Raw genomic sequence first — 21,984 nt, 5'->3', positions numbered from 1 at the left:
AATTTTGAATTAAGCACTGTGCTGTTGTCACATTTCTCTTCATAGAGAGAAGCAAGGCACAATTCTTCCCAAGGATTTCTGAGATTCACATTCTCTGAACCTCAGAGAAAGGGAAAACTCAATTATTATCACTTGCTGTGCCTGTGTTGTGCCAAAGTAGAATGCAGTATAGAGATTGTTTATCCAAAGTGAAGATGTTTTGTTCCCTTGGCCTATTAGGGCCAAGAGTGGTGTGTGTGTGGAACTGTCTGCTGACAGTCACGGGAGAGTCAGGAGATGAGTGCAGTTGTGTGCAGAGTGAGTGCCTGGCAGATTCAGTTTAGATGAAATGTATATAGTATAGTATAATAAAGTAATTAATTAGCCTTCTGATAAGACAGAATCAGTTGCATCATTCTCTCTCCCTCACCAGCATCAGAGTTGCCTTTGATTTACAATACTGTGCTTTTTTGTGTCTCTTTCCATGTTGCTCCCACCCATGTGCCATCCCTCTCCCCAAATCTCTGGTTTGTATCAAACTCAAATAAATTGGAATACTGTTGCTTGACTTAGCCCATGCACGCCCAGGTTTTGGTGTTACAAGATGATGATAGCCTTTACTTACTGTTGGTCCAGGGATCCCAGGAAAACCCACTCCTCCTGGCATCCCAGGGTGTCCCTAAAAGGGAAAGAAGAAGAACATGCCTGCTGTGAATGTCCACAATCTGCACAGACCTTCTTCCTCCCAGTGGGAAGACAGGAAAATTGCATTTTTGGCTGCTTGCAAGGTCAGGCAGATCTGATATTTGTCAGGGTAAAATTGCTCAGGGGCAGAAGGAAATGGCCAGGCTGTCACTAGCCCAGCTCCAGCCCGGCCAGCGATATCAGCAGCAAGATTTTCTGAACAGCCCAGAAGAGAATGGGCTGAATTAATATGAAAATATGTCTTTGTGTCTTGTACTGCAGTAGACAGGAAACAAGTGTCAGAGCAAGACAAGATCCAGCTGAGGACCCCACTGTTAAATTCCTAAACGTAGTTCCCTGAAAGGCAGAGCACAGCAAGGCACAGTGACTGTGCTCCCAAGCATTTCCAGTTGCCCTGGTCAGTTTGGACAGATCCTTGTTGGTGGGCACTGTCTGTTCAGGAGCCAGGATGGCTGGGAACAGGCAGTCCTTCAGATCCTGGGTGTCTCCACTCGACACCGCAGGCCTCAGCTGATGGAGCCACAGAACACACCTCAAACCCCAGTGAAGGCAAAACTGCTGGGCTCAGCTGCTGGGGAGAGGCTACACCTCAATATCCACTCAAACGTCCCCACAGACACGGGAAGAAATTGCAGCTGCTGTCATGAAACTAAAGGACAGGAGAAGCTGCACCCTTGGCTAGGACAGACAGAGGTGGCAGCAAGAGTGAGAGAATGCAGACTTACTCCTTACCATCGACCCCTTGACTCCTGGAGGGCCTGGGGGTCCCACTGGGCCACGGTCACCCTGGGAGAGAGACACAGGAAAGAGTGATCTAGAGCAATGAAACAACTAAAAAAATCCACAAATTCATGTCTATGCCATCAGCTTTCTACAAGAAATGATTCCAGCATTACTCTCCTTCCATCCATCTCATCAGAGTAATGGAAGAATTGCAGGAATTAACTAATCCTCCACATCCCAAGAGAGGGGACTTTACTCTTGCCATCAAAAGCACCAAGGTATGAAGGAAACAGGCACATCACCTTCAATTCCAAACAGTGCTAGGGCTGAGCCCAAGGAAATCTCCAGCCCTTCCCACCCAAGGCATGACGTGCCTGTTCTGCAGTATCACAATCCCTACACGTGCTGGCATTTTCAGAGCCATGGATTTGAAGTCTGTTGTCACAAGGCCCTGCTGAGAGCAGGGAATCCAGCTGGAAAATCCAGAGATGCTGCCTGGTGCTTTCAGAGGAGACTGTGGGTGTTTTGGGGGAACTCCCTGTCCCGTGGCTGTTACTGAGACCACAGTGCCAGCAACAATGACCTGCAAGTCTGATTTATGAGGGGCTCGGAGCTGGATGACTCCCCAGCCCACTCTAAAGATAGGATCCCTTCTAAAACAAGCAGTTAAAAAACTTGATGTACCAAAACATCACTTATTCATTGCAAAAGTCTTTCTTATCCCCTCATGCAGACCATCTCACTTCCCATGAACATGTTCTTGACCCAAAGGTAGGAGACAAGAGGGCCAAGCCCCCACCAGCACCACCACAAGCTGATGTGAGGTGACATGAAGGTGTGGCTTTAGAAGTGGGACTTCAACAGCCCCTTTGGGAGATGGTGGTAATTCCCACACAACTGTCTGTAGTCTCCCTCCAGCCCCAGGGGTGCATTGGGAATTAGGTGTGTTAGGTTTGTATGCTCAGGGGGATGAGGAAGAAGGATTTAGCAAAAGCTGCCAATTAGTTTACGCCCAAAATCTGACCTACCTTCCAACAGCAAAAAGTGTAAGGGGAAATATTTTCTAATAAGCTCTAAGGAGCTTATTAAAAACAAACCCCAGAGTTTGTGTTGTCACCAGTTGGCCCTTGTAAACCAATGTACAGATTTTTTTCTCCCTGAATGGATGGATTTTATTAAGTGTATATTAACTGTATTGTTCTCTTTGATAATCTTAGGATTCTGCTGGCTTCAGTCTTAACTTTTGCAGCTCTCAGGATGGAGATTGCTGACTCAGCTATGTCTAATGAAAGCATATTTCCCACTTCATTTAGCTCACAAGAGCATAGTAAGCTGTAGGATACTATGCCAACTGGAGGCCTGGTTGAGGTTTTGATTTGATGATAGCTATTTCTGTCATCCCTAAATTTGTCCTGGTAGAGAAGCCTGATGGAAATCCCAGCTGTGCTGAGGATCTCCAAGGGCAGATTTTCAAAGGACAGCCTGGGTTTGCCTTGACACTGATGTAACATCATCACATTACAGAGCTGATCTGGAAGTTGAGGATACTTCATGTGGTCAAGGCTTTGGCATGGAAGGCACAGGGACAAATGTGAACTTAATGGAACGGAGGAAAAGATCTTCCTGTGTCTCCTGCATGGCAAGCACCTTATTCTTCATTCAATTCAGGGCTGCAGCTGCCAATGAGACAGCTCACTCAGGCACCAATTTTCTGTGTAACCACCCTGGACACATCACTCTTTATTCCTCTGTTTTCTTTCTCTAAAACACAGCCCACATCATGTCACCCTTTTTAGTTCTTGTGAGCCTTGACAGCTTGGACTGAGACTGATTCTGCTACTGCCCCACTAGGGCCCACAGGATAGAAAGACTGCTGTGGACAGACAATAAAATGGATCTGCAGCAAACACAGTATAACTGTCACAGAGTCTTTACATCATTACCCAGAGGACAGGGCTTGAAGCAATAAAAGTGAGAAAGAGAGCACTGATGTGTGGAATGCATCGTTTTATGCTCCTCACTATCTTTACGGCTGCACTGTGAATAATTAAACCACCAATGAAAACCAGCAGCGTGCGAGTGAGGTACAATGAGTGACACAGATGATTTGTCTTTGGGAGCTGCCTCTGAATAAAAGTTTACACTCTAATAGAAAACAAATTAACGTCCTTTTACATTTTTATGTGAAATAAAGCCCTTTTTATTCCCCTGGAAAAGGTTTGTGTCTGTAGTGTACACAAGAGGGCACCAGCCCTGAGTGTGCCCAGAGCAACCGGGGCAGACAGATGGGATGGTCCTCACCAGATAAAAAGGGAAATATTTGGACCAGCCTTTGCTCAGATGGGTGGCTGCACTCTTGTACATCTGAGAATTTGCTGAGACCTCCTGTTCAATGCTCAGCCCTGGTCCTGCGTGTCCCTCCTGGCAACCCAGAGGACACCTCTGCAGAAATCTGTAACCTCAATCCCATGGACTCCTCCCATGACCAGCAACACAGGGCTGATGGATTCCTCACTCCCATAAAAAACCAGAGCTGACTGTTAAATACAAACCGCCCGGCACATTATGAATGAGGAAAGTTAATTTTTCAAAGAATATTTGACAGCATCTCCCTGGAGGGCAGCGCATGTTAGTTCCTGAATGAGAAGTGGATGATTTTGGCCTGGTCCTAGTCTAGCTCAGACACCCTGGACGTGCTTCATTCCCAGCTGGGTGTTGCACTCACATCATAACTTAAATCTCCACAACCCTTCTCCCTCCCCAGCCTCCCTATCCTGCAAAAATTACAACAATTTCATTGCAAGCAATCCTACCTTTTCTCCTGCTATTCCAGGCTCCCCCACCGGACCAATGAAACCCATCAGACCCTGAGGAAAGAGAAGAGCACAACTAATTTTCAGTTTTTATTTGCTGAGAAAGTAAACAGTTCCTTTGGTCCACCTTGCTGGTTGCAATAGCACAGCATCCCTCGTATAATGCTCAGTAATTCCTACTGGCTACCAGAGCGGATGGAGTTGCTCCCGGCCATGGGAATGTCTAACTCCACAGCTGGTTCTGCTTTAGGGGCCAGCTGGAACAGCAGCACGAGGATCTGCAAGAACCACAACACACAGCACAGTGGATGAGTGAAGGAAGGAAGGCCGAGTCCATAGTGTGGCTTTGTTCTGTGAGATTTTCCCAAAACAGCTTCCCCAGGAGCTCCTGGGTTGCAGAGACAGAGACTTACCATCATTTTAGCAGCTGGACTGGGTGGACTTCTTCTGGGTTAATCCAAGCTGCCTCAGCCCTTTGTGCAGACTAATTTTGCCCTGGATAGTGTCGTGCTGGTTGGATGCCAGTAGGAAATAAAGGTTCCTGCAGCCAGAGAGGCCAGCAGGGCAGCGGATCTCGCACACCACTCAGAAACCATCTTGGAACAAACCTCCAGTCTAAGCTCAGGGTTTAACAATGTTCAGGATAACGAAGAGGCAAACAGAACTGCTTTTAATTAGGAAGATGGAAACAGATGCAATCTCAAGCAAAGATTCCTGAGAATTAAGATAAAGCAACCTCCCTACCAGCTCCAGTGGTTTCTGGCTCTGGAGATGCAAGGGACTGTCCCCTGTGCCACTGCAGGCACTCGTCTCCTCTGTGCCATGGCGGAAACACCAATTAGCCATGGGATGACAGCTACAAACAGAAAAGCTCCACTGTCCTGTAGGGGTGTCACCAGCCTTTCTGAAGTGGTCTTTGCTTTGAAATGGCCTTTGTGTCAGAAGATGAGACAGTCCTGGAGCACAAGACTGTCATCCTGGCCAGGCTGCATGAACCAGACACTCGTGGGAAGCAGAGCTGGACTCAGCACAGATTGCTCAGTGCAGGAATCAGCTGGAGAGCAGAAAACTCTGCAACATCTGCCTATGCAAGGTTGCCACTGGGTGGCATTGCTGAAGGCTGCTGGATCAATTGTCCTTTCAATAAGACACAAGTGCAGGTACACAACTGCATCCAGTTTCTGAATTTTTCCAGTAGCCCAAGGCTATGAAGAAAGCAAATGTTATGGCAGAGAATGGCAAAGCAATGAGATGCAACAGGGAAATGCATTGCTAGGCGAAAATAGACAATAAAGGAAGAGAGAATACATCTCTTGTTCATTTCCAGTTTCTTGGAGAGCCACAGAACTCTTTCTCTCTCTCCTGGGAATATGCTCTTTAAGAAATTTCTGATTCCTTAGGGCAGTCCCTGCAGAAAAGGGATCCTTGCCCTGTCCAAGCTCAGGCCTGAAGGCCAATCTTCAGACCCACTGTCCATGGCAGCATCCACCCGAAAAAGCCTCTCTGGGTCCTGAAGCCAGGTGCACTGGTGATGCTTCTCAGGCTGGCCTGCTGGTGCTTTGCAGAGGGGTTTGCAGGGATCTGAGCACACCAAGAGCCCCCAACACCCTCCTGAAACCCTCCTTGCGGTCACAGATGTGCTGCTTGTTATGGCAGCTTGTGCAGAAGCCTGCTGGCATGGCCAACACTGGCCCTGCTGCACAGATGGGATGGAAGGGGAGCACAGCCAACATTTCAGCCCAAACCCAGGGAAAATTCTGCCTGTGCTGGTGCACTGTGGTACTGCACAGGGGAAGATGTCACTGCTCCTCACGTGAGAGGAGCATCCCACGGTGTGAACGTGATATGCAGAGCAGGGACCTTGTAGCTTCCAGCACAGTAGCTCTGCAGTGTTTGCAGCCAGCACTGTCTGCTCTGGGCTAAATTAACCAACATTGCTGTGTCTGCAAGCAGACACAAATCGAGATAGATATGTCTACGCCAAATAAATCTCAGTAATTTATCAGGAGTATAAGAAAAAACAGAGGAAGATTGGGTAATGATGTTCTTCACTGGCCAAAATGGGATAGACACTAAAGGCAAGGAGATTTACGTTTTAAGACAGAAAGATTTAGGTTTTAAGAACCAGAAGAACTGCCAATGGCAAATATTTAATCAAAGCAGACACGAATTGTGGTCATTACACTAAAATGGCTGTGGCACAGCATATTTTTCTCAGGTTCCCAGGGTTGAAAAGAGGGCCTGCATCAAACAGGGCTCTGGGCAGTGTGTGTGATGATGCACGTGAAGTCCCAGCAGCAGTGGCTGCCCGGATAAAGGCCCACACTATGCAGGAAAGAATGTAAAACATTTATATTAGACAGGAGAGTTCAGCATGTCGCTCATGATTCAGTCTGCTGTATTCCCCAGCCAAGGGCACGGCGGAAAAGGGATGGAGATTGTTAAAAAGTTGCTGGGGGCTTGTGGAGGGGGCAAGGAAAGGAGGGGGCACTGGTGGGTTGTAATTCCTAACTCCTGTCTCGCTTTCCCCATTTATTGTCCAGCCCTGTCATAATTAAGCCCCCCCTCTTGGCTCCATCAACAGAGAGCAAGTCAGCAATGAAGGCTTGCATAAATCAGAGCCCATTTGGGAGGAAGAAGGGGCCGGCGAGCCCAGCGTGAGCAGGGTCTCCCAGGGACGGGCCCGCTGGTCGCTCCCAGCGGGAACCGATCGCGGCCTTTCTGTGTTACTGCTTCGCTAGAACTCAAAACAAAACACACCAGGGACAAAGGGCGGGAGGGAGTAAATGTACAATCCTCCCATTCAGATGAAAGAAAGGGAAAGTAAAACAGTAAATATCGCAGTTTAAAGGAGGACGCTCTGACCCGCAAAGAACAGCCATGTGGTTTAACCCTCTGTGCACCGGGCACAGCCCTGCCCTGGTGCCCGTGGGCTTCCACCATCCTGGGGAGTGAGGGAAGGGAAGGTGGAGATGTGCTGTCGAAACACCGTGTCACACCAAAGAGGCTGTCAACACCACAGTGCCTGAAAATCCCTGACTGAGGTGTCTGGAGGTCAGAGATGCCCTGGAGGAGAAGGTGAATGGTTGGAAAGGAGCAGTGCTAACATGTGGGAAGCACCAGTGCAGTTCACTGCTCCGTTCCTGGTGACCCTCTTGACCTTGGCCAAGACAATCAGGACGTCCCCACCTGCAAACCTGACATTACAGCCCCTCCCCTTTGGAAGGGGAAAAGCATGAACGAGACGGTGCTGGTGTCCTTTGACAAATTATCTTAGAATACTGATATTGAGACAAAATACTTTGCCCTTAAAGGACAAGAGCAGGCCCTTGCTGCCCTTCCCAGCACAGAGCAATGGGAACGTGGCTGACCCTGACACAGCCCCGGGAGTGAGCAGGGCTGTCACTTCTTGTGCAGGGGAAGGGACTCAAACAGCTGCTCCTGCTATGACAGGACCTCCCAATCCCATTAAGGTCATAAGGCAACTGAAGCCTCTTTCAGCTGGCACAACTCTTCACTGCTATTTTCTAGTGCCAAGCAGGAGCTTTCCTGAGATGGCAGCACCTTCCTGCCTGCTGCAGGCTGCTGCTTCTCCCACAGGGCTCTCTGACCTTCAGCGTGGACATTTTGGTGACATTCTCCTGCTGTGCATTCCCCAGCTCAGGGACAGGCAGGCTGGTGGCTTCCCTGGCCAGAGGCCTCGTATTCCTCTTCATATCTCTCTCACTCATCTACAGGCAAGGAAGGGTTAACCCACACATTTCCAGGGTACTGGGGCGCCTGGCAGCTGGAATCCTTCCAGCACATGGAGACAACAAGCATCTCATGAATGATCTTCCCGAGTCTGTGTCCTTGCAATGGAAAAACAACGCATCAGGGACTGCCCTGTGGCTTAAAAACTCATTTTTCAACGAGAGCTCAAGTATCACCGGAAACCTCACAGAAACTCCCGTGTTTTCCTAAACAGATGTCCCTAAGAAAGGGAAGAAATCTCCAATGAGATGGATGGCTGATCTCTTCTCATGCTGTTATGCTGAGATTTTCTACTCTGAGAGAACCCATTTGTCAGGCAGAGCAGCAGGATAGAGAAGTGTGACCACCCTTACTGTGGAACAGAAAACATCAGGGTCTCCACAAGAGAAAACAGGGTGAGGTGATGGTGTCTTCAGTGCCAAAGGCCTGGGTTCATCCTCTCAGGGCTCTGCAAAAAACCAACCCAGCCCCAACAACAACTGCTGACGTTTAAGTGGAGGGAGGAAGGAAAGCCCAACACTCCAGCATCGCTCAGTGGAGATGTGAGGGGAGAGGAGGTTATTTCTCATTACTCTGGTGAGACATTTTTGTTCTAATTACTTGACTGGTTCAGAAATGGAAATTTTCTGGGTGATATTTCTAGACAGAGACTAATTGACTAAGAATAACACAGGCAGCTTTCCTACCACTGTGCTGGTTTCAGTGTCAGCAGAGGCCAGCTGTGTTTTCTTTTCGATGAACAGTGCCTACAGTTCTCATCCAAGGTCAGTCCTGAGGGAAGTTAAAGAATAATAATCCTAATGATGCGTTGCCCTTCAAGGACAATGTCTGGTTAAGGATCTCAAAGCACTTCTAAATATTCATTTTAACAGTGTCCACAGGTGCCACTTCAGAACAGGAGGCACTGAGCTTATCCCTCTGCTCAGGACTGTCTCCTTCCACAGAAGGGGAAACTGAGGCACAAGCACTGGAAAGTGCTGCCTGAGATCGTGCAGAATCTGATAAAGCTGCAAGTAGAACTCAGATCTGGGGAACGACTTTGCTCCTTCAGTAGTTGCTCTTCAAGGAGCAAATTAACAACCATAACACAGAAATGGCTCTAATTTCCAAAGAGAAGTAACCACCTTTGATATATACCGAGGCTGGTGTCAGACTGCTGGTACTGAAAAGGATCCACCTTGCCTTTTGTAGACTTGCTTGGTCAGAAACCCTTGGAAGAAGTGACCCAAAGAAGAGCCAGAGAGGCTGACAAGCTAAACCAAAGCAAACCAAGCGTGCTGACCATCCAGCAGGGAAAGTGTTGGGAAGGACAGCAGTGGTGAGGAGCAACACCCGCAGTGCCAGGGCCAGCTGCCACAGCCAGCTTGGTGTGGTCATGTAGGAACACACAGAATTTGTTGGAGGCTCTGTGGCTTCACTTTCAGGGTTGTTGGTGGACAAGTTTGTTGGTTTCAATCACAGAGATGTGGGAAAAATTGTTGCTTTTTCCTTGATGCCTGTGGTTCCCCCAAAGCCTACAGGGGTAAAGCATGTCCTGGGTTATGCCAGCAGAATGTTCTCTATGGAATTACAACAAAATGCAGCTCAGTGTCCCTCCTCCCCAGGGTCTGGTTTCTTCAGCTGCTAACTCCTCTACTCCCCAGAAAATGTAGGGGAATTGAAAGCAATATAGCACCCAAAGCAGAGAATCCTGTCCTTAAAATCTACATTGGCAAAGCCTGGAACCTGGAGCACCAGGGCTGGGGGCAGCTTTGAGGTGGCCAGAAGTCCCTGGCCACTGCCCTCTGCCTGCACTCCGGGCAGCCAGGACAAGTTGTACAGAGGAGATCATCAAGGAGGCAAGGAAAATAAGGAATTTACCTGCTCACCAACTTTCCCTGGTCGGCCACGGTTTCCTGGCTCGCCCTGCAGGACAAGGAGACAAGGGCACACGGGTTACTGCTGCCAGCCAGACCCTGGCCACAACATGGCTCTTTGTACACCCATTATTTGGGCAGCAAAGTGTGAATCGGGGAAAATCTGTGAGAAACAACATCCTACAAAACCCACTGTGACTTGGAGGAAGAAAGAACTTTCTTACTTATCCAAAGTAAGAAACACTACTGACACAAACATGGAGTAAACATTTGCTGTTCTGGAGTGAAGTGCCCCAAAAGCTGGTCCTGCTGTAGTAAAATAACCTTCAGAGAACCACACTGAAACATAAGATATCCACTGCCCTGTGGCGTAGGCCCAGCTACTTTATCCCAAAGCTTTACAAAAGCTTTACAAAGCAAAAGAAGAGAAGACAACCCAAATATTCCCAGGCAATGCTGCACCCTGATTCTGTTGTTGTAAAACCTCAGACAGGCACACGTTACTGTCACATGGAGCATCCACAGGAAAACCACAGCAAGAACCTATGTGAGATAAATCCCAGTGCAGGAAGAAGGAGTTCAGAGCATGAAAATGATGAGGGGTGGAGGAGAAAGCAGAAGGAGAAGGACTGCACACCCACCAGGGATCAGGCAGCTGTGGCAGCACGTGGGGGCAGTCAGAGCGCCCTGCATGGGCCATCCAGAGGCCAGGCTCACCAGTAACCAGCAGTGTCTCCAGGACAGCAGCTGCATTTTCTCAGTAGGCAGATACTCCAGATGTGCTGCCAGACCACATTTTTGGTATTTACTGTTTGAAGAGGTTGTTTTTGTTGGGTTTTCTCTTTCCTTTCGAGTGTGGGTTTGTGGAGTGCATTGCCCTGGGATGGCTCCTGCTGATAATTAGGCAGCAAAGATAGGAATGATGTGCATTGTTTTAGAACAAAACCATGGAGAAGCAATGGAAAATGAAGTGATGATGGAGGAAGAAGTTGGTTAATATGAAAAGAGGGACACATTTGTTTATAATAGCTTAAAAAATGCACCATCATTCTTTTTGAAGAAAGAAGCAGAAGATGAGACCCCAAAATTCTGAGAAAAAGAGTTCTCTTGTTCTCTCTGGAATGAATACTTGGGGGAGTGGTAAAGGTGAGAAAAGACATTTCTCTCTTTCTTTCCTCCCTTCTACCCACTGCTTTCCTGATCAGGAACAAACTTTTCTTACCTTTGGACCGTTGGGACCAGGTGTTCCTGGAAATCCCTTCCGACCAGATCGACCCTGAAATACATGGAAAAACCATAAACATCAAATGCTTGCAGCTGCTTTGGTCACAGGTGCTGCTTACATGCTTGTAAAATAAAAGATAAAGATAAAACATTCATTTTCTGATCCACCTATTACCAATTTTTGGGATATTTTACTGTCCTAAGGTGACAATTACGTACAGACCCATTACAAAATCCTGAGTTGGCAAGCTCACACATATGATAATATTCTTTTTGCTTCTTTTAACTGTGTTTCTGTGAAACATCACAGAGGTCAAAAGGACTCTCTCTGACTGTCCAGTTTTTTTGGGTTTTTTTTTCTTTTTCCTCTACTCATTGAAAAATACTATAAATCAAGGAAGAAACACAAGGGCTGGTTATGGAGATGGTTTCCAATCAATGCCATTCATCTTGAGGATGAACTGTTTAAACATTAGAGGGTTTTTCAAGGTTTGAGACTTCAGGAAAGTCATAAACTCAACACCCTATGCAAGACACTTCCTGGACTTTCAGCCATCCTGGATCAAGCAATCAATCAAGCCCTGGACAAGACAATAATTCATAGCAGGGCAGATTAACTTCCCAAACCAGGAGGGTGGAAGCTTTATGAGAATTTAACTACAATTCCATTGCAAGGTCAGCAGAACTGGTAATAGCTGAGTGAATAAATGAATGAAACCTACCTCTGGACCAGGGACTCCTGGTGGTCCTAAGGGTCCTTCATCTCCCTGAGATGAAAAGAAATTAAAATAAAAGGCAAAGTAGTGACAAAATTTGGACTCACCATGCAGCAAGAATGAAATGCCTGCAGTATGAGCAGTAGTTAAACACAGGCTGTATGTTCAGCTGTCACATTTTAAAAGCTGAGCCCTTCTCTATCTTAGAGCTGCTTCTGAGGTTTCTCAGGAAAAAAAGATCTCAAGTCAAGTCCTGCCAGTAAAAGCCATCCAAAATTTGACCAAGGGAACACCAGTTGATTTGGTCTATGATGAGCTGGATTTGGCCACTAGGGTACCCTGGACACGCTGCCATGACTCTGCTTCATTCGATTTGGCAGGGATGTGAATGCTATAGAGTTCCCTTTTTCTCTCCTCCCCCCTTTTCTCTCCCTTCCCCCCAAAAAGCATGTTCCAAAATTTCCCACAGAACCACTTGGCAACGGTATGAACGTTTCCCTTTTGCTTTCAGCTGGGACTACACATGCTGCAGAATGGAGCTATCACAAAATCTCACACAGCAATTGGACTCGGTCCTCTCCCTTGGCTCCACACCAATTTCTAATGTGATAGGATCAGATCTACAGTTTCTAAGAGACCTTCAATTAAGCTTCACAAAAATTATCTCAAGTGTCTAAAACCAACTGCCAAGAGAGAAATTAAAAGCGCCCTTGGCAGCCCCAGCCTGGCTGCTCTCGTTTCGGTGGTCAGCCGTGGTAATGAAGGGGCACTGGCAGGCTGGGGTGGGACTGGGGGTCAGGAACCCAGCTCCAAGGGCTCACACAAGCCACCCACAATATGCCACATTTCCTGAGGGATGCAATTCAGAGCCCTGACCCAGTGCCCTGGGTGACCACAGTGGTAAGAGCACAGTGCTGTGCTCTGCTGCACACTCTAAGTCGTGGAGCACAGCTCACACCAAACTCCATGTCCATGTCTTTGGGATTACTTTTACACTCACTAACTAGAGTAAATTGAAGGCAGCTTGGTCACGCCTGCCTGAACCTGGAATGCAGGGCTTCGATTCCCTTTGTATTTTGGCTGGAATATTTTTTTCCCCCCCCTATTTCACTGCAAATAAATGAGCTAATTTGCATTAATCCCATTTAGAGAACAAGCAGAAGAGTTCCCAGAAAAAGTTAAGAATTATTAGTGCTATTAAAACGAGCTCCTGCCCATGCATGTGCTCAGTATTATTTACACAACGTCTCGTGACTCTGGACAAACAGCTTACACTGGCCTGAGTGAGAGGAAATTACACCAATGTCACTGGAGTTACAACAGGATAAACAGGGAACCCAGACATTCTCTGCTGCTCCCATAGTTCAATTAAATCAATGACAATTGTTCCCTTCCTTATGACTGCAAGTGGAGTGATGCTTCAGGTTCTGAGGTGAAGTGGAGAGTGAAAGCTCTCAGGTGCTGGGCAAAGGAATTTCTGCAGAGCAGCAATTCCCATTTCCTTCTCTTTTTACAGAGGGATGTTTCTCCGTGTGAGAGAGCAGAGTCTGCAGGTCTCATGGTTGAAAGGGAACACACTTAAAAGGAGCGGAAAGCAGATGCCAGGCCAGGGCATGTCTGTGCAAGGGGATGTGCAGGGAAAAGGGCTCTAACACCCATCTGGGGGTGGGGGAACAGGCTTTAAAAGCAAAGCCAAGGCAGAGTTTAGGGTCAGCAGATGCCAGCAGTGACTGGAAGCAGAGATCACAAGCCTTGGAGATCACACAGCTCAGAGGAAGCTCCTCTTCTTCAGGTCTCTGATCACTCAGTATAAGCATCTGCTTCCAAATTCAGAGGGACCAGAGCATTTTAAACCACAGACACCATTTCACCATTCATTAATTTAGAAAATTCAGCATTGTTCTTTAAATCAAACCTCTTTTGAGCTGAGGACACTCACCTCTTGTCCAGGCAGTCCTCTTGGCCCAGGTAAACCTCGTGCTCCTGGCTTTCCCTGAGAAAGAGCCAAAGGAAAAGATACTCAGAAAATAGAAACATAAGCTCAGAAGGGCAATTAAAATGAGAAAGTCTCTTTCACAGCCATGGGACATTGTCCAATGTCAATTTTGTTACAGAAAAAAAATCTGAAGAAAAGAAAACGCTGCACTTGGAGGCACCTCAAGCCAAACAGACCAAGCTGAGATGCTGGCCAGGACAATCTTTAGGAATCTCCTGGGCTTTCTCTCTTCCCCCCTTCCCACTACTTTGTTTTCCCTGGCTGCTTCCAACCCCACACAGAGCTGCAGTCTCTGCTCTACTCACCTTCAGACCTTCAGGACCGTTTTCTCCTGGTGGGCCAATGTCACCTGGGAAGCCCTGGAGAAAATGAGGAACAGTCAGGGTGCAAAGGTGGAATTCTGCAGGCAGTGTCAGCCTCTGTGAGAGGTTTAGCTAAAGGCTAAGGGACAAGGTGTGTCACATGCTGGCAGTGTCCATGTGGGGGCCACCACGGCTTCTGGAGGGAATGGGACACAAAGGAGCAGCACCATCAGTTTGATGGAAGAGCAGCCTTTCCCAGCAACTCCCTTTAGGTCCATCTTCCTACAAGATTTATTGCAGCGAGGGCCTCCCTGTCATCACACAGCTAAAGGCAGTGATTTGGGTTTTAATTAATCTTTCTGAGCCAGCTCATAACCTCTGTGCTCCCAGAAAGGAGCTGCAGCCTCGGCTACAAAAGGAAGCAGGCGAGGAATTAGGAAAGGTGCTGACACCCTCATTAGCTGCTGTCAGCCTGGCAGGGCTCCTTCCCACCCAGCCACCCACCCTCGAGGAGGAAACAAAGGAATCCCTGCTTATTTCCAATAGCAACAAAGAGGAACGATTGCTAAGTGGCAGCACTCAGCTGAGAGCCCTTCCAGACCTGTGAAATACCAGAACGCTGATGAGGGGAAAACAGACATCAGTTGTGCTGGAAGTGGCTCTCCAGCATCTTACAGACCTTGCCTGGTCACTTAGGAAGGAGAAAAATGATGGTGTGCTGGGGGAAGGTCATCCTGCATCTCAGGTATCACACAGACTTTTTTTGGTAAGGGAAATAAGAGGATTTTCTACTTTAAGTGGTATTTTGAGGGGGGAAAACTGAAAAAAACTCCTTCATTTTATCTATGACAAAAAATGGGAAGGAAAAACAGGATCTCATCTACATGAGATGTAGAATGGGTCATGAACCCATCTTGATTCTTCCTACCCCATCTCCACTCATTGCCATCATATCCCAGCAAAGAAGGGAAGCCTGAGGCTGGGAGGATGTGAGAAGGACCTGGTGGGACATACCTCAGGGCCAGGTGGTCCTGGAAACCCGACTGGTCCTTTGTCACCAACTTTTCCCTGCAGAAATTGGAAAAACATGGGGAAAAGTGAGCTGGCTCCTGGCTGTCAGGTTTCCTGTTTGGAACAGCACATCCCTGCCAAGCTGTCTTTCCAGCTGGGCACAGGACCTTAGAAAGGGAGATGAGGAAGCAGAGGGTGCTTGGTTACTTACCAGGGGGCCTGCCTTCCCTCGTGCCCCAGGGACCCCAGGCAAACCCTGGCTGCCCTGAGAGAGACACATTATTTCAGAACACAATGAGGCATCAAAAAAACTCCAATTCCCCAGGCTCCAGCTTTGCTGCAGAATGAGGAGCATCTCCTGAAGGCTGAGCTCAGCCCTGCGTGGAGCTGGGACAGCTGCACTAATGTCAGTGAGATGTTTCTGAAGACAGCCCCGGATTTAGCCCCAGAGAACACGAGCTGCTGCAGTTGGCTGTGGCTCAGAGCCACGCGGGCTGCAGCACAGGGCTATGTGCAACATTTGTCAGCCACAGCCAGTATCACATTAAATCACAGGGGAGAAGTCATTTGATCAGAAGTTATACAGAGCATTAAGTGGTTCCCTGGGTCAGGGTTTAAGTTGCTGCACTGAGCAGACAAAATCTCCTGAGTCTGCAGCCGCTGGACCACACACATTCACACACATCCCCATGGATCCCATCCCTTCCAGCCACTGCTAGGAGACACAGCCCCTACAAAAAATCCTGCAGAACTGCTTTACTATGAGTAACTATAAAATCCATATTCTGATGTGGATTTTAGAAAGGCACAAATGGGAACTATCCAAGCAGGGGAACCTGACAGCAGGATGCAGCTAATTCCAGCTCCTAGTGGGTGAGCTGAGATAACTGGTGGCCACTGCTATGTGAGGGGAAAAGAACAAAGGAGAAAAGAAAAACATTTAAAAAACATTTACCTTGTCTCCTTGGAAGCCGATATCTCCTGGAACACCTGCTCTTCCCTGATCACCCTGGGTACACATCACCAGAGAGTTAAAACAGGCAACAGCAACAGCCAAAATGCCCAGGTTGATGCTCAGAAGGTGCTTTATGCAGCAAAAGTCTCAACAGCAGCTCCACTCAGAACTGAACTACTGCCAAGCTGCAGATCACACTGAACGTAGCAACCACCCTGAACAAAGTGTGTATTTCCCAACTTGATTCTAAGGTGAGGAAGGAAACTGCAGGAGAGCAAAAATCAGGAATTCCCCAGCATTGTGTGTCTATAGGAGCTGCAAGAAGAGAGAGCACATTCCTCTGGCTAACAGCAGCCATGACGGTGGTGAAGTGTTAAATTCAGCTGAACAGAAGAGTTCAGTTTTCAATGAATGAACCTTTTCTCTCACAAGGCTCTATAGAAAAGAAAACAATCCTCAGGGTTTCTGTGAGCATATCCTAGTCCTGACATCAAACATCAATCCTCTTTCATAAGAAAACAAGAGCAACTTCTGGTAATGCTTTAGTACTACCTCACTGCCAATCTCTGAGCTGAGATTCCCTGGGAGGGGTTGGCTGGTGTTCACTGGGATGGGGAGCCCATCACTGACAGTATTCCCTCACCAAGCTGTCTGTCTGTCCCCTAGTTGGACCAACATAACAGATTCTGACTCCCTGGGTGGAAGCCAAATATCTCTGAAGGTTTTCCAAGGAGCAGTGGGCTACCTTGCATTGGCTCTTGGCCCTGCTGTGAGCAGCTCTGGACCAAATCACCTCCTGATGCCCCTTCCAACTTCATGTATTTAGTGATTTACTTAAACAAAGGATGAGTCAATGATGGGGAAGAGAAAGGAAAATTCTACTTGGGAAATCAAGGGAGGAATGACTACAATAACTTGGTACAATGACAAGACCCAACAAAAATAACTGCTGGAGCAACTCTGTCCCATGAACTTGGCTTCCCAGCAAGGGAATGAGCCACTCCAGGGCTATATGTTTAAACATAGCCCACATGGAAGACATATGGAGTCCTGCAACAGAGCCAAAGTCCACAGAGAGATGTCAGAGAAAGTCCACTTCACTCCAGAAAAACCACCCACTCTCACCCATCAGAGAGCTGAAATAATTGTAACTACTTCAGTAACATGCAGGGGATAATCAAATTGTGGACAGTTCAGGTCTGAGTTGGTAGAAACTTTTCAAAGACAATTTTTCATAAGAAAAAAATTAAGAACTATGCAGATTCAATGATGGAAACATTTCATGGATTCATGCTAAATTTGCTTAAATGTTTTGGTAAATGTTCCCGGAACATTTCACTGAACCATCTTAAAAACATTTTTACATAGCAAAATTAAAATGTTGCTCTTAAAAATGTTAAATTGATTTTACTCATTTGGTTTTCAACCTAAAATATTTTAATTTGAGTCAAATAACCAACATTTTGTTTAATCTGAACTATTTTCCATATTTTTTTTTGGCAATGCAAAATGGAAACAATCAGCTCTTTACACAGCTTCAGTTCGGAAGAAACCCAAGTATTAGATACAAGAGAAATGGCAAAAAATCTACTGTGTGACCCATCTCCTTCACAGATTTCTCTCATCTTCTCTGAATTTTCTACTTATTTTATGTAGTTCAAGGCTTAAAACACGGAAATCTACTTAATTCTGGCTCCCAACTGAAGGCAGCATGAAAACAGCTTTTCTGGAAGTGACAGGTTGGCTCTGAGGTTTGGCTTTATCATCAATTCTGAGGGTCAAAGAAGAAAGATTCTATTTTTTATTAAGCAGTTTTCTACCCAGAGAGTACAAGTGGCCATTGAAATGCTGTTTCAGAAGAAATACTCGGACACTAAGGAATAGCTACTAAAATAAAAGAGTTTCCTGAGCACAGCGAAACGCAGGAACAAACCTTTGTTTCCAACCTTTAGGAAAAGTGGGGCATGACAGTGAAACCAGTTTTCAAACAACTCTGAGAAATGGGCATTAGAGAGGGTAAGAAGTAAGCAGGGAAACAAAACTCATCACTTAACCTGAGCTGGAGATGTTCACATGTTATTGTGATAGCACAGCAAAATGAGCATGAGCAGTCCATCCATGGCTGTCAAGATCTTAAACCAGAACTGAGCACTGGGGCATCACCTTTTACCTGCCCTGCAACTGGGACTTGGGATCTGTGTCCTTAATATGAGGGAAAAAATACAGAGGAAAGAGGTCAGGCATGTTTGTTATTAAAAACTGAGATGCTGAGATGATGAAATGGGCCTGCAAGGGCTTGGTTCACAGGGCAGGAAAAGGAATGCAGGATCTGAAATTACAAACAGCCTCTGCCCATGGGATGTTGCCTGTGCTTCATGTTTCACCTATAAAAAGAAATTCAGCTTCAGACACCCTGAGGCCCTGTGTAACCCAACAGAAACAGAGAGGGGCTACAAGAGAAGGGACCAAGTGCACAGCTGTGGGATGTGTTTGCTGTCTGTGGGATGCAGAGGAGGTTGTTTTGCAAAATCCCCTCAATTTTCCTCAACTGGAAGTCTCTGTTCCCAAGACTTCCTGCTTAGCAATGCAAAGGGAGCTAATGCCACACAACTCCAGAGGTATTTGCCTGAGCCATGTCCTCCACAAGTTACAGATGTCCTGATTCATAAAACTCCTTTGTGAGAACAAGTAGCTGGGATTTCCTCTGCTTCCTCCACCTTTCCCCTGCACTCATCACCCCACGTGGTCTTCTCAAGGCCACTCTTTATTTCAGTTACACAGTAATTCCACTTGTCCCTGTAAGAGCAGATACAACCCTCTCTTCCCCTCTCCTTGCCTCTGTGAAAACACAGGAATGGAAACAGAAGGATGACCTGGATCTGCCTGTCTAGCTTCTAGATAAAAAGATGTGATTTTTGCTGGAGGAATGAGATGCTGTCCCTTATTCTGGTTCACACCTGGCCACGTGATGTGAGGATGTTCTCCCAGGTGGATTGAGGTGGCAGATCCAGTGACATTCCTGCTGCCTACACAAACATCCAGCCACCCTGTCATTGTTCTCAGGTTTGCCAGCATCCATCTGACTGCTGCTGACTGAAGGGAGTTTTCCTCAGCTACAGGACAAAGCTGTACAAGGCCACGTGTTTTGGATGTGACCAGGACAGATGGGATTAATAGGAGCTTGCAGACACCCAATTAAATCTTCATCAACCCAGGAAGGCAGGATGACCTGCAGCCTGGAGCTTGCAGGGAAAGGCAGCTGGGGGGGAGGAAAAGGTTTCCTGTACCTCAGGAGTTTGGGATTGTTGGGAGGATGGATAATTCTGCACTTGGGAGTATTGTAAGGATAACTCCAGAGACAGCCACAAACCATTTGGTTACTGTGACAGCAGTCTGGGCATAAGCAGAGCAGTGTCTGGAAAGTGATGGAGACTGAACTGTCAAAAAGGTTAATTTCACTAAACAATGATTTAGATCGTGATGGTTCTTAAGATACTTAACCATTTCTCCCAAGGAGTGGATGGAGGAGTCTGTGGACTGCAGGATCTGGGGTTTAGTCCAGAAACCAGCTACAATGTCTTAAGCTTGTCCTAAAGTAAAAGCCCTTCTCTTGCCTTGTCATTGCTCTCAACAGAAGTGGGAAAGCAGCACAAGGGAAAAATGGAAATTGCAGACACAGGAGTCCTGGCAAAGAGCCGCTATAGTATAAGAAGACTTGAATCACTGGTTTGACACTACTTCCCCCCTGTGCAGTTTTGGGCTGCTAAATCATTCTCTAAAAGCAAACATCTAAGAAGAGAATAAAACATCTGACAGGAGGAGGAGAATACACTTAATGGTCATTTTCCACTGCCCTCCTGAGCAATCAGAGCCAGCAATAAATAACTGCACCTCCCACTCCTTCAGACTAAATAAATCCTACAGCTGAATATCTGTAGGAGGAGGGTTCTCGTGACAGTGAGACATTTACACACACAGCTTCATGCTGATTTAGCTGAAGCTGTGTGGTTTTGTGCCAGCACCACTAAATCACTGCAATCAAGGCCCCTCTCCATTTTGCTTTATCTAAAGTGATTTTTGTCAGTTTAGGACAAGGCAATTTCCTCCCAGTAGGAAGCTGAACTGAGGTGAGGCTCCTTGAACAGGAGCAGAGGTATCCAACACAACAGTTTTTCCAGGGATCCACCTGGTTTGGGTTGCTTTTTCACACTTCATCTTCCCCCCAGATGCATTAATGCAAACTCACTGTCAGTGTTGGATCATCTCCTCCCCACCCCCATCACGTAAACAACATAAAAACAGTGGAACACCAGGTAATTGTATAGTTACTGTCATCATCAGTGGGAGACAGGAGCTCCAAAGAGGATCTGAGCATAATTTATCTGTACTCCACGGAAAAGGGGAGGGGCAGATATCAAAGAAAGAAAAATCAAAACTAGAGTGTCATGAATGGAGGGAGAGTGAGAGGATGGGGTATAGATGGCCAGGGTGGAACCAGCACAACGATGCTGAATAGGAAACTAGAGAGGGGGTTTCACATGCAAATTAAAACACAGTGCAATAAGGGAGTATTCAGATCACCTTATCACCTTTCAGTCCATGTTCTCCAGGGTTTCCCATCAGCCCCTGAAACAAAAGAAAGTTCAGAGTGAGGTTGAGCCATGGTGGAGACTTGCTCAGGTCTGTGACATTGCTGTTTGCTGATGGGGCTGGTGGCTCAGACCCACAGCACTGGCCTGGAACAGTCTCAAGGTCCAATGCCAGACTGCTCCCAAAGTGTGCTCCATCACACATTCTTCATGTGGGAAAATGCTTCTGGAATTCTCCATTGACTTACACCCTCTGCAGAGCACCAGTGGGATGTTGTGTCTAACATCACTGCTGCCCATCCCTTCTCTCAGGACAGTCACCACTGCCCCAAGGAGGAAAAGAACAACCTTCAGCCCTGCTATGGAGGGATGAGAGCTCAGAGAGCTCAGAGATTCCCTCACCTTTAATCCTTTTGGTCCTGGATAGCCGATTGGTCCAACAGGGCCCATGTCACCCTAGTGAGAGAAAGAAAATGACCACAGTCATTAGGTGCAAACCCGACAGATCCCTGCACGTGGTGTGAAATCCCTCTGATATCCAGTCTCAGTATCCCTGAAGAAATGCACTACTGATATCAACAGAAGCAGCATCCTGGCATGAGTCAAGCTCTTTGAATGTGCAGACAGCCCCTAAATAAATGTAGCACTCAGAGAAAAGAGAGGAGAAGCAGGAGGTGGGGACAGAGGGGTCTCATCCTGCTGCAGTGAGAAGTCAGCGTGGCATTGTGTGCTGGGACTCCGTCTAACGCAGGAGGACAGCAGAGCTCTGGCTGCTCTGGGCACCCATGTGTGATGTACAACAGAAACCGTTCAGTGCTGGTGTTGAAATGGGCTCTGGCTGCTCCCTGCCATGAAGAGAGGCAGTGACAGGGTGCACCAGCCTGGCCTCAGTGTGTAAATAAACAGGGCAGGCTCCCTGAAGGAGCGATTCTCCAGCCGCAGCCCCGGGCCCGCGGTCACGCAGAGAGAGCTGGGCTGCAGCCACCCCAACAGAGCCCTTTTCATACCTCCTAGCATAAAGGCTGCTTGTAGAAATGCATTTACTTAGAGCTCTGCCCACATGGTTAATTAGGAGAGCAAGAGGCTTTAGTTACTCCTAATTCTGCTCTTCAGCCTCTCTTACACTGTGAAAAAACTCTGCAGGGTGCGTGAGGCAGCCAGAGCCTGGCTGGTCCCTGGGGTGGCTGCAGGTGACAAGGAAGGGACTGAAAGGGGGCCATGTGTCACCTTCTCCATGCCCTGCAGTGTGCACACCCTGGGGAAGGAGCTGGAGCTGTCCTCCACAGGGAGGACAAGGCAGGATGGATGTGCTCCCTTCTCCCCAGGAGGGTGGAATGGGTCACTCTTGCTCTATCCCATGAG

At 47.3% G+C, this 21,984-nt stretch overlaps 1 protein-coding gene across 1 annotated transcript in view; it reads right to left on the bottom strand.

Moving 5' to 3' along the window:
- The window catches only part of COL27A1 (collagen type XXVII alpha 1 chain), a 141,769-nt gene that overhangs the window by 53,243 nt on the left and 66,542 nt on the right, over positions 1-21,984 (bottom strand). The window contains exons 15-27 of the mRNA XM_041475181.1: positions 21,025-21,078; positions 20,615-20,659; positions 16,034-16,087; positions 15,290-15,343; positions 15,082-15,135; positions 14,071-14,124; positions 13,709-13,762; positions 11,776-11,820; positions 11,052-11,105; positions 9,834-9,878; positions 4,221-4,274; positions 1,417-1,470; positions 605-658 (exon numbers count right to left, since the gene is read on the bottom strand). Of these exons, the coding sequence (XP_041331115.1) occupies positions 605-658; positions 1,417-1,470; positions 4,221-4,274; positions 9,834-9,878; positions 11,052-11,105; positions 11,776-11,820; positions 13,709-13,762; positions 14,071-14,124; positions 15,082-15,135; positions 15,290-15,343; positions 16,034-16,087; positions 20,615-20,659; positions 21,025-21,078 (675 nt within the window). The remainder of the gene's footprint in view (positions 1-604; positions 659-1,416; positions 1,471-4,220; positions 4,275-9,833; positions 9,879-11,051; positions 11,106-11,775; positions 11,821-13,708; positions 13,763-14,070; positions 14,125-15,081; positions 15,136-15,289; positions 15,344-16,033; positions 16,088-20,614; positions 20,660-21,024; positions 21,079-21,984) is intronic.

This window comes from Pyrgilauda ruficollis, unplaced genomic scaffold (assembly GCF_017590135.1).
Source record: "Pyrgilauda ruficollis isolate IOZ18807 unplaced genomic scaffold, ASM1759013v1 scaffold34, whole genome shotgun sequence".
Classification (NCBI taxonomy): domain Eukaryota; kingdom Metazoa; phylum Chordata; class Aves; order Passeriformes; family Passeridae; genus Pyrgilauda; species Pyrgilauda ruficollis.
The sequence above is the reverse complement of the archived record's forward strand: the minus strand, read 5'-3'. Positions and strand labels throughout refer to the sequence as shown.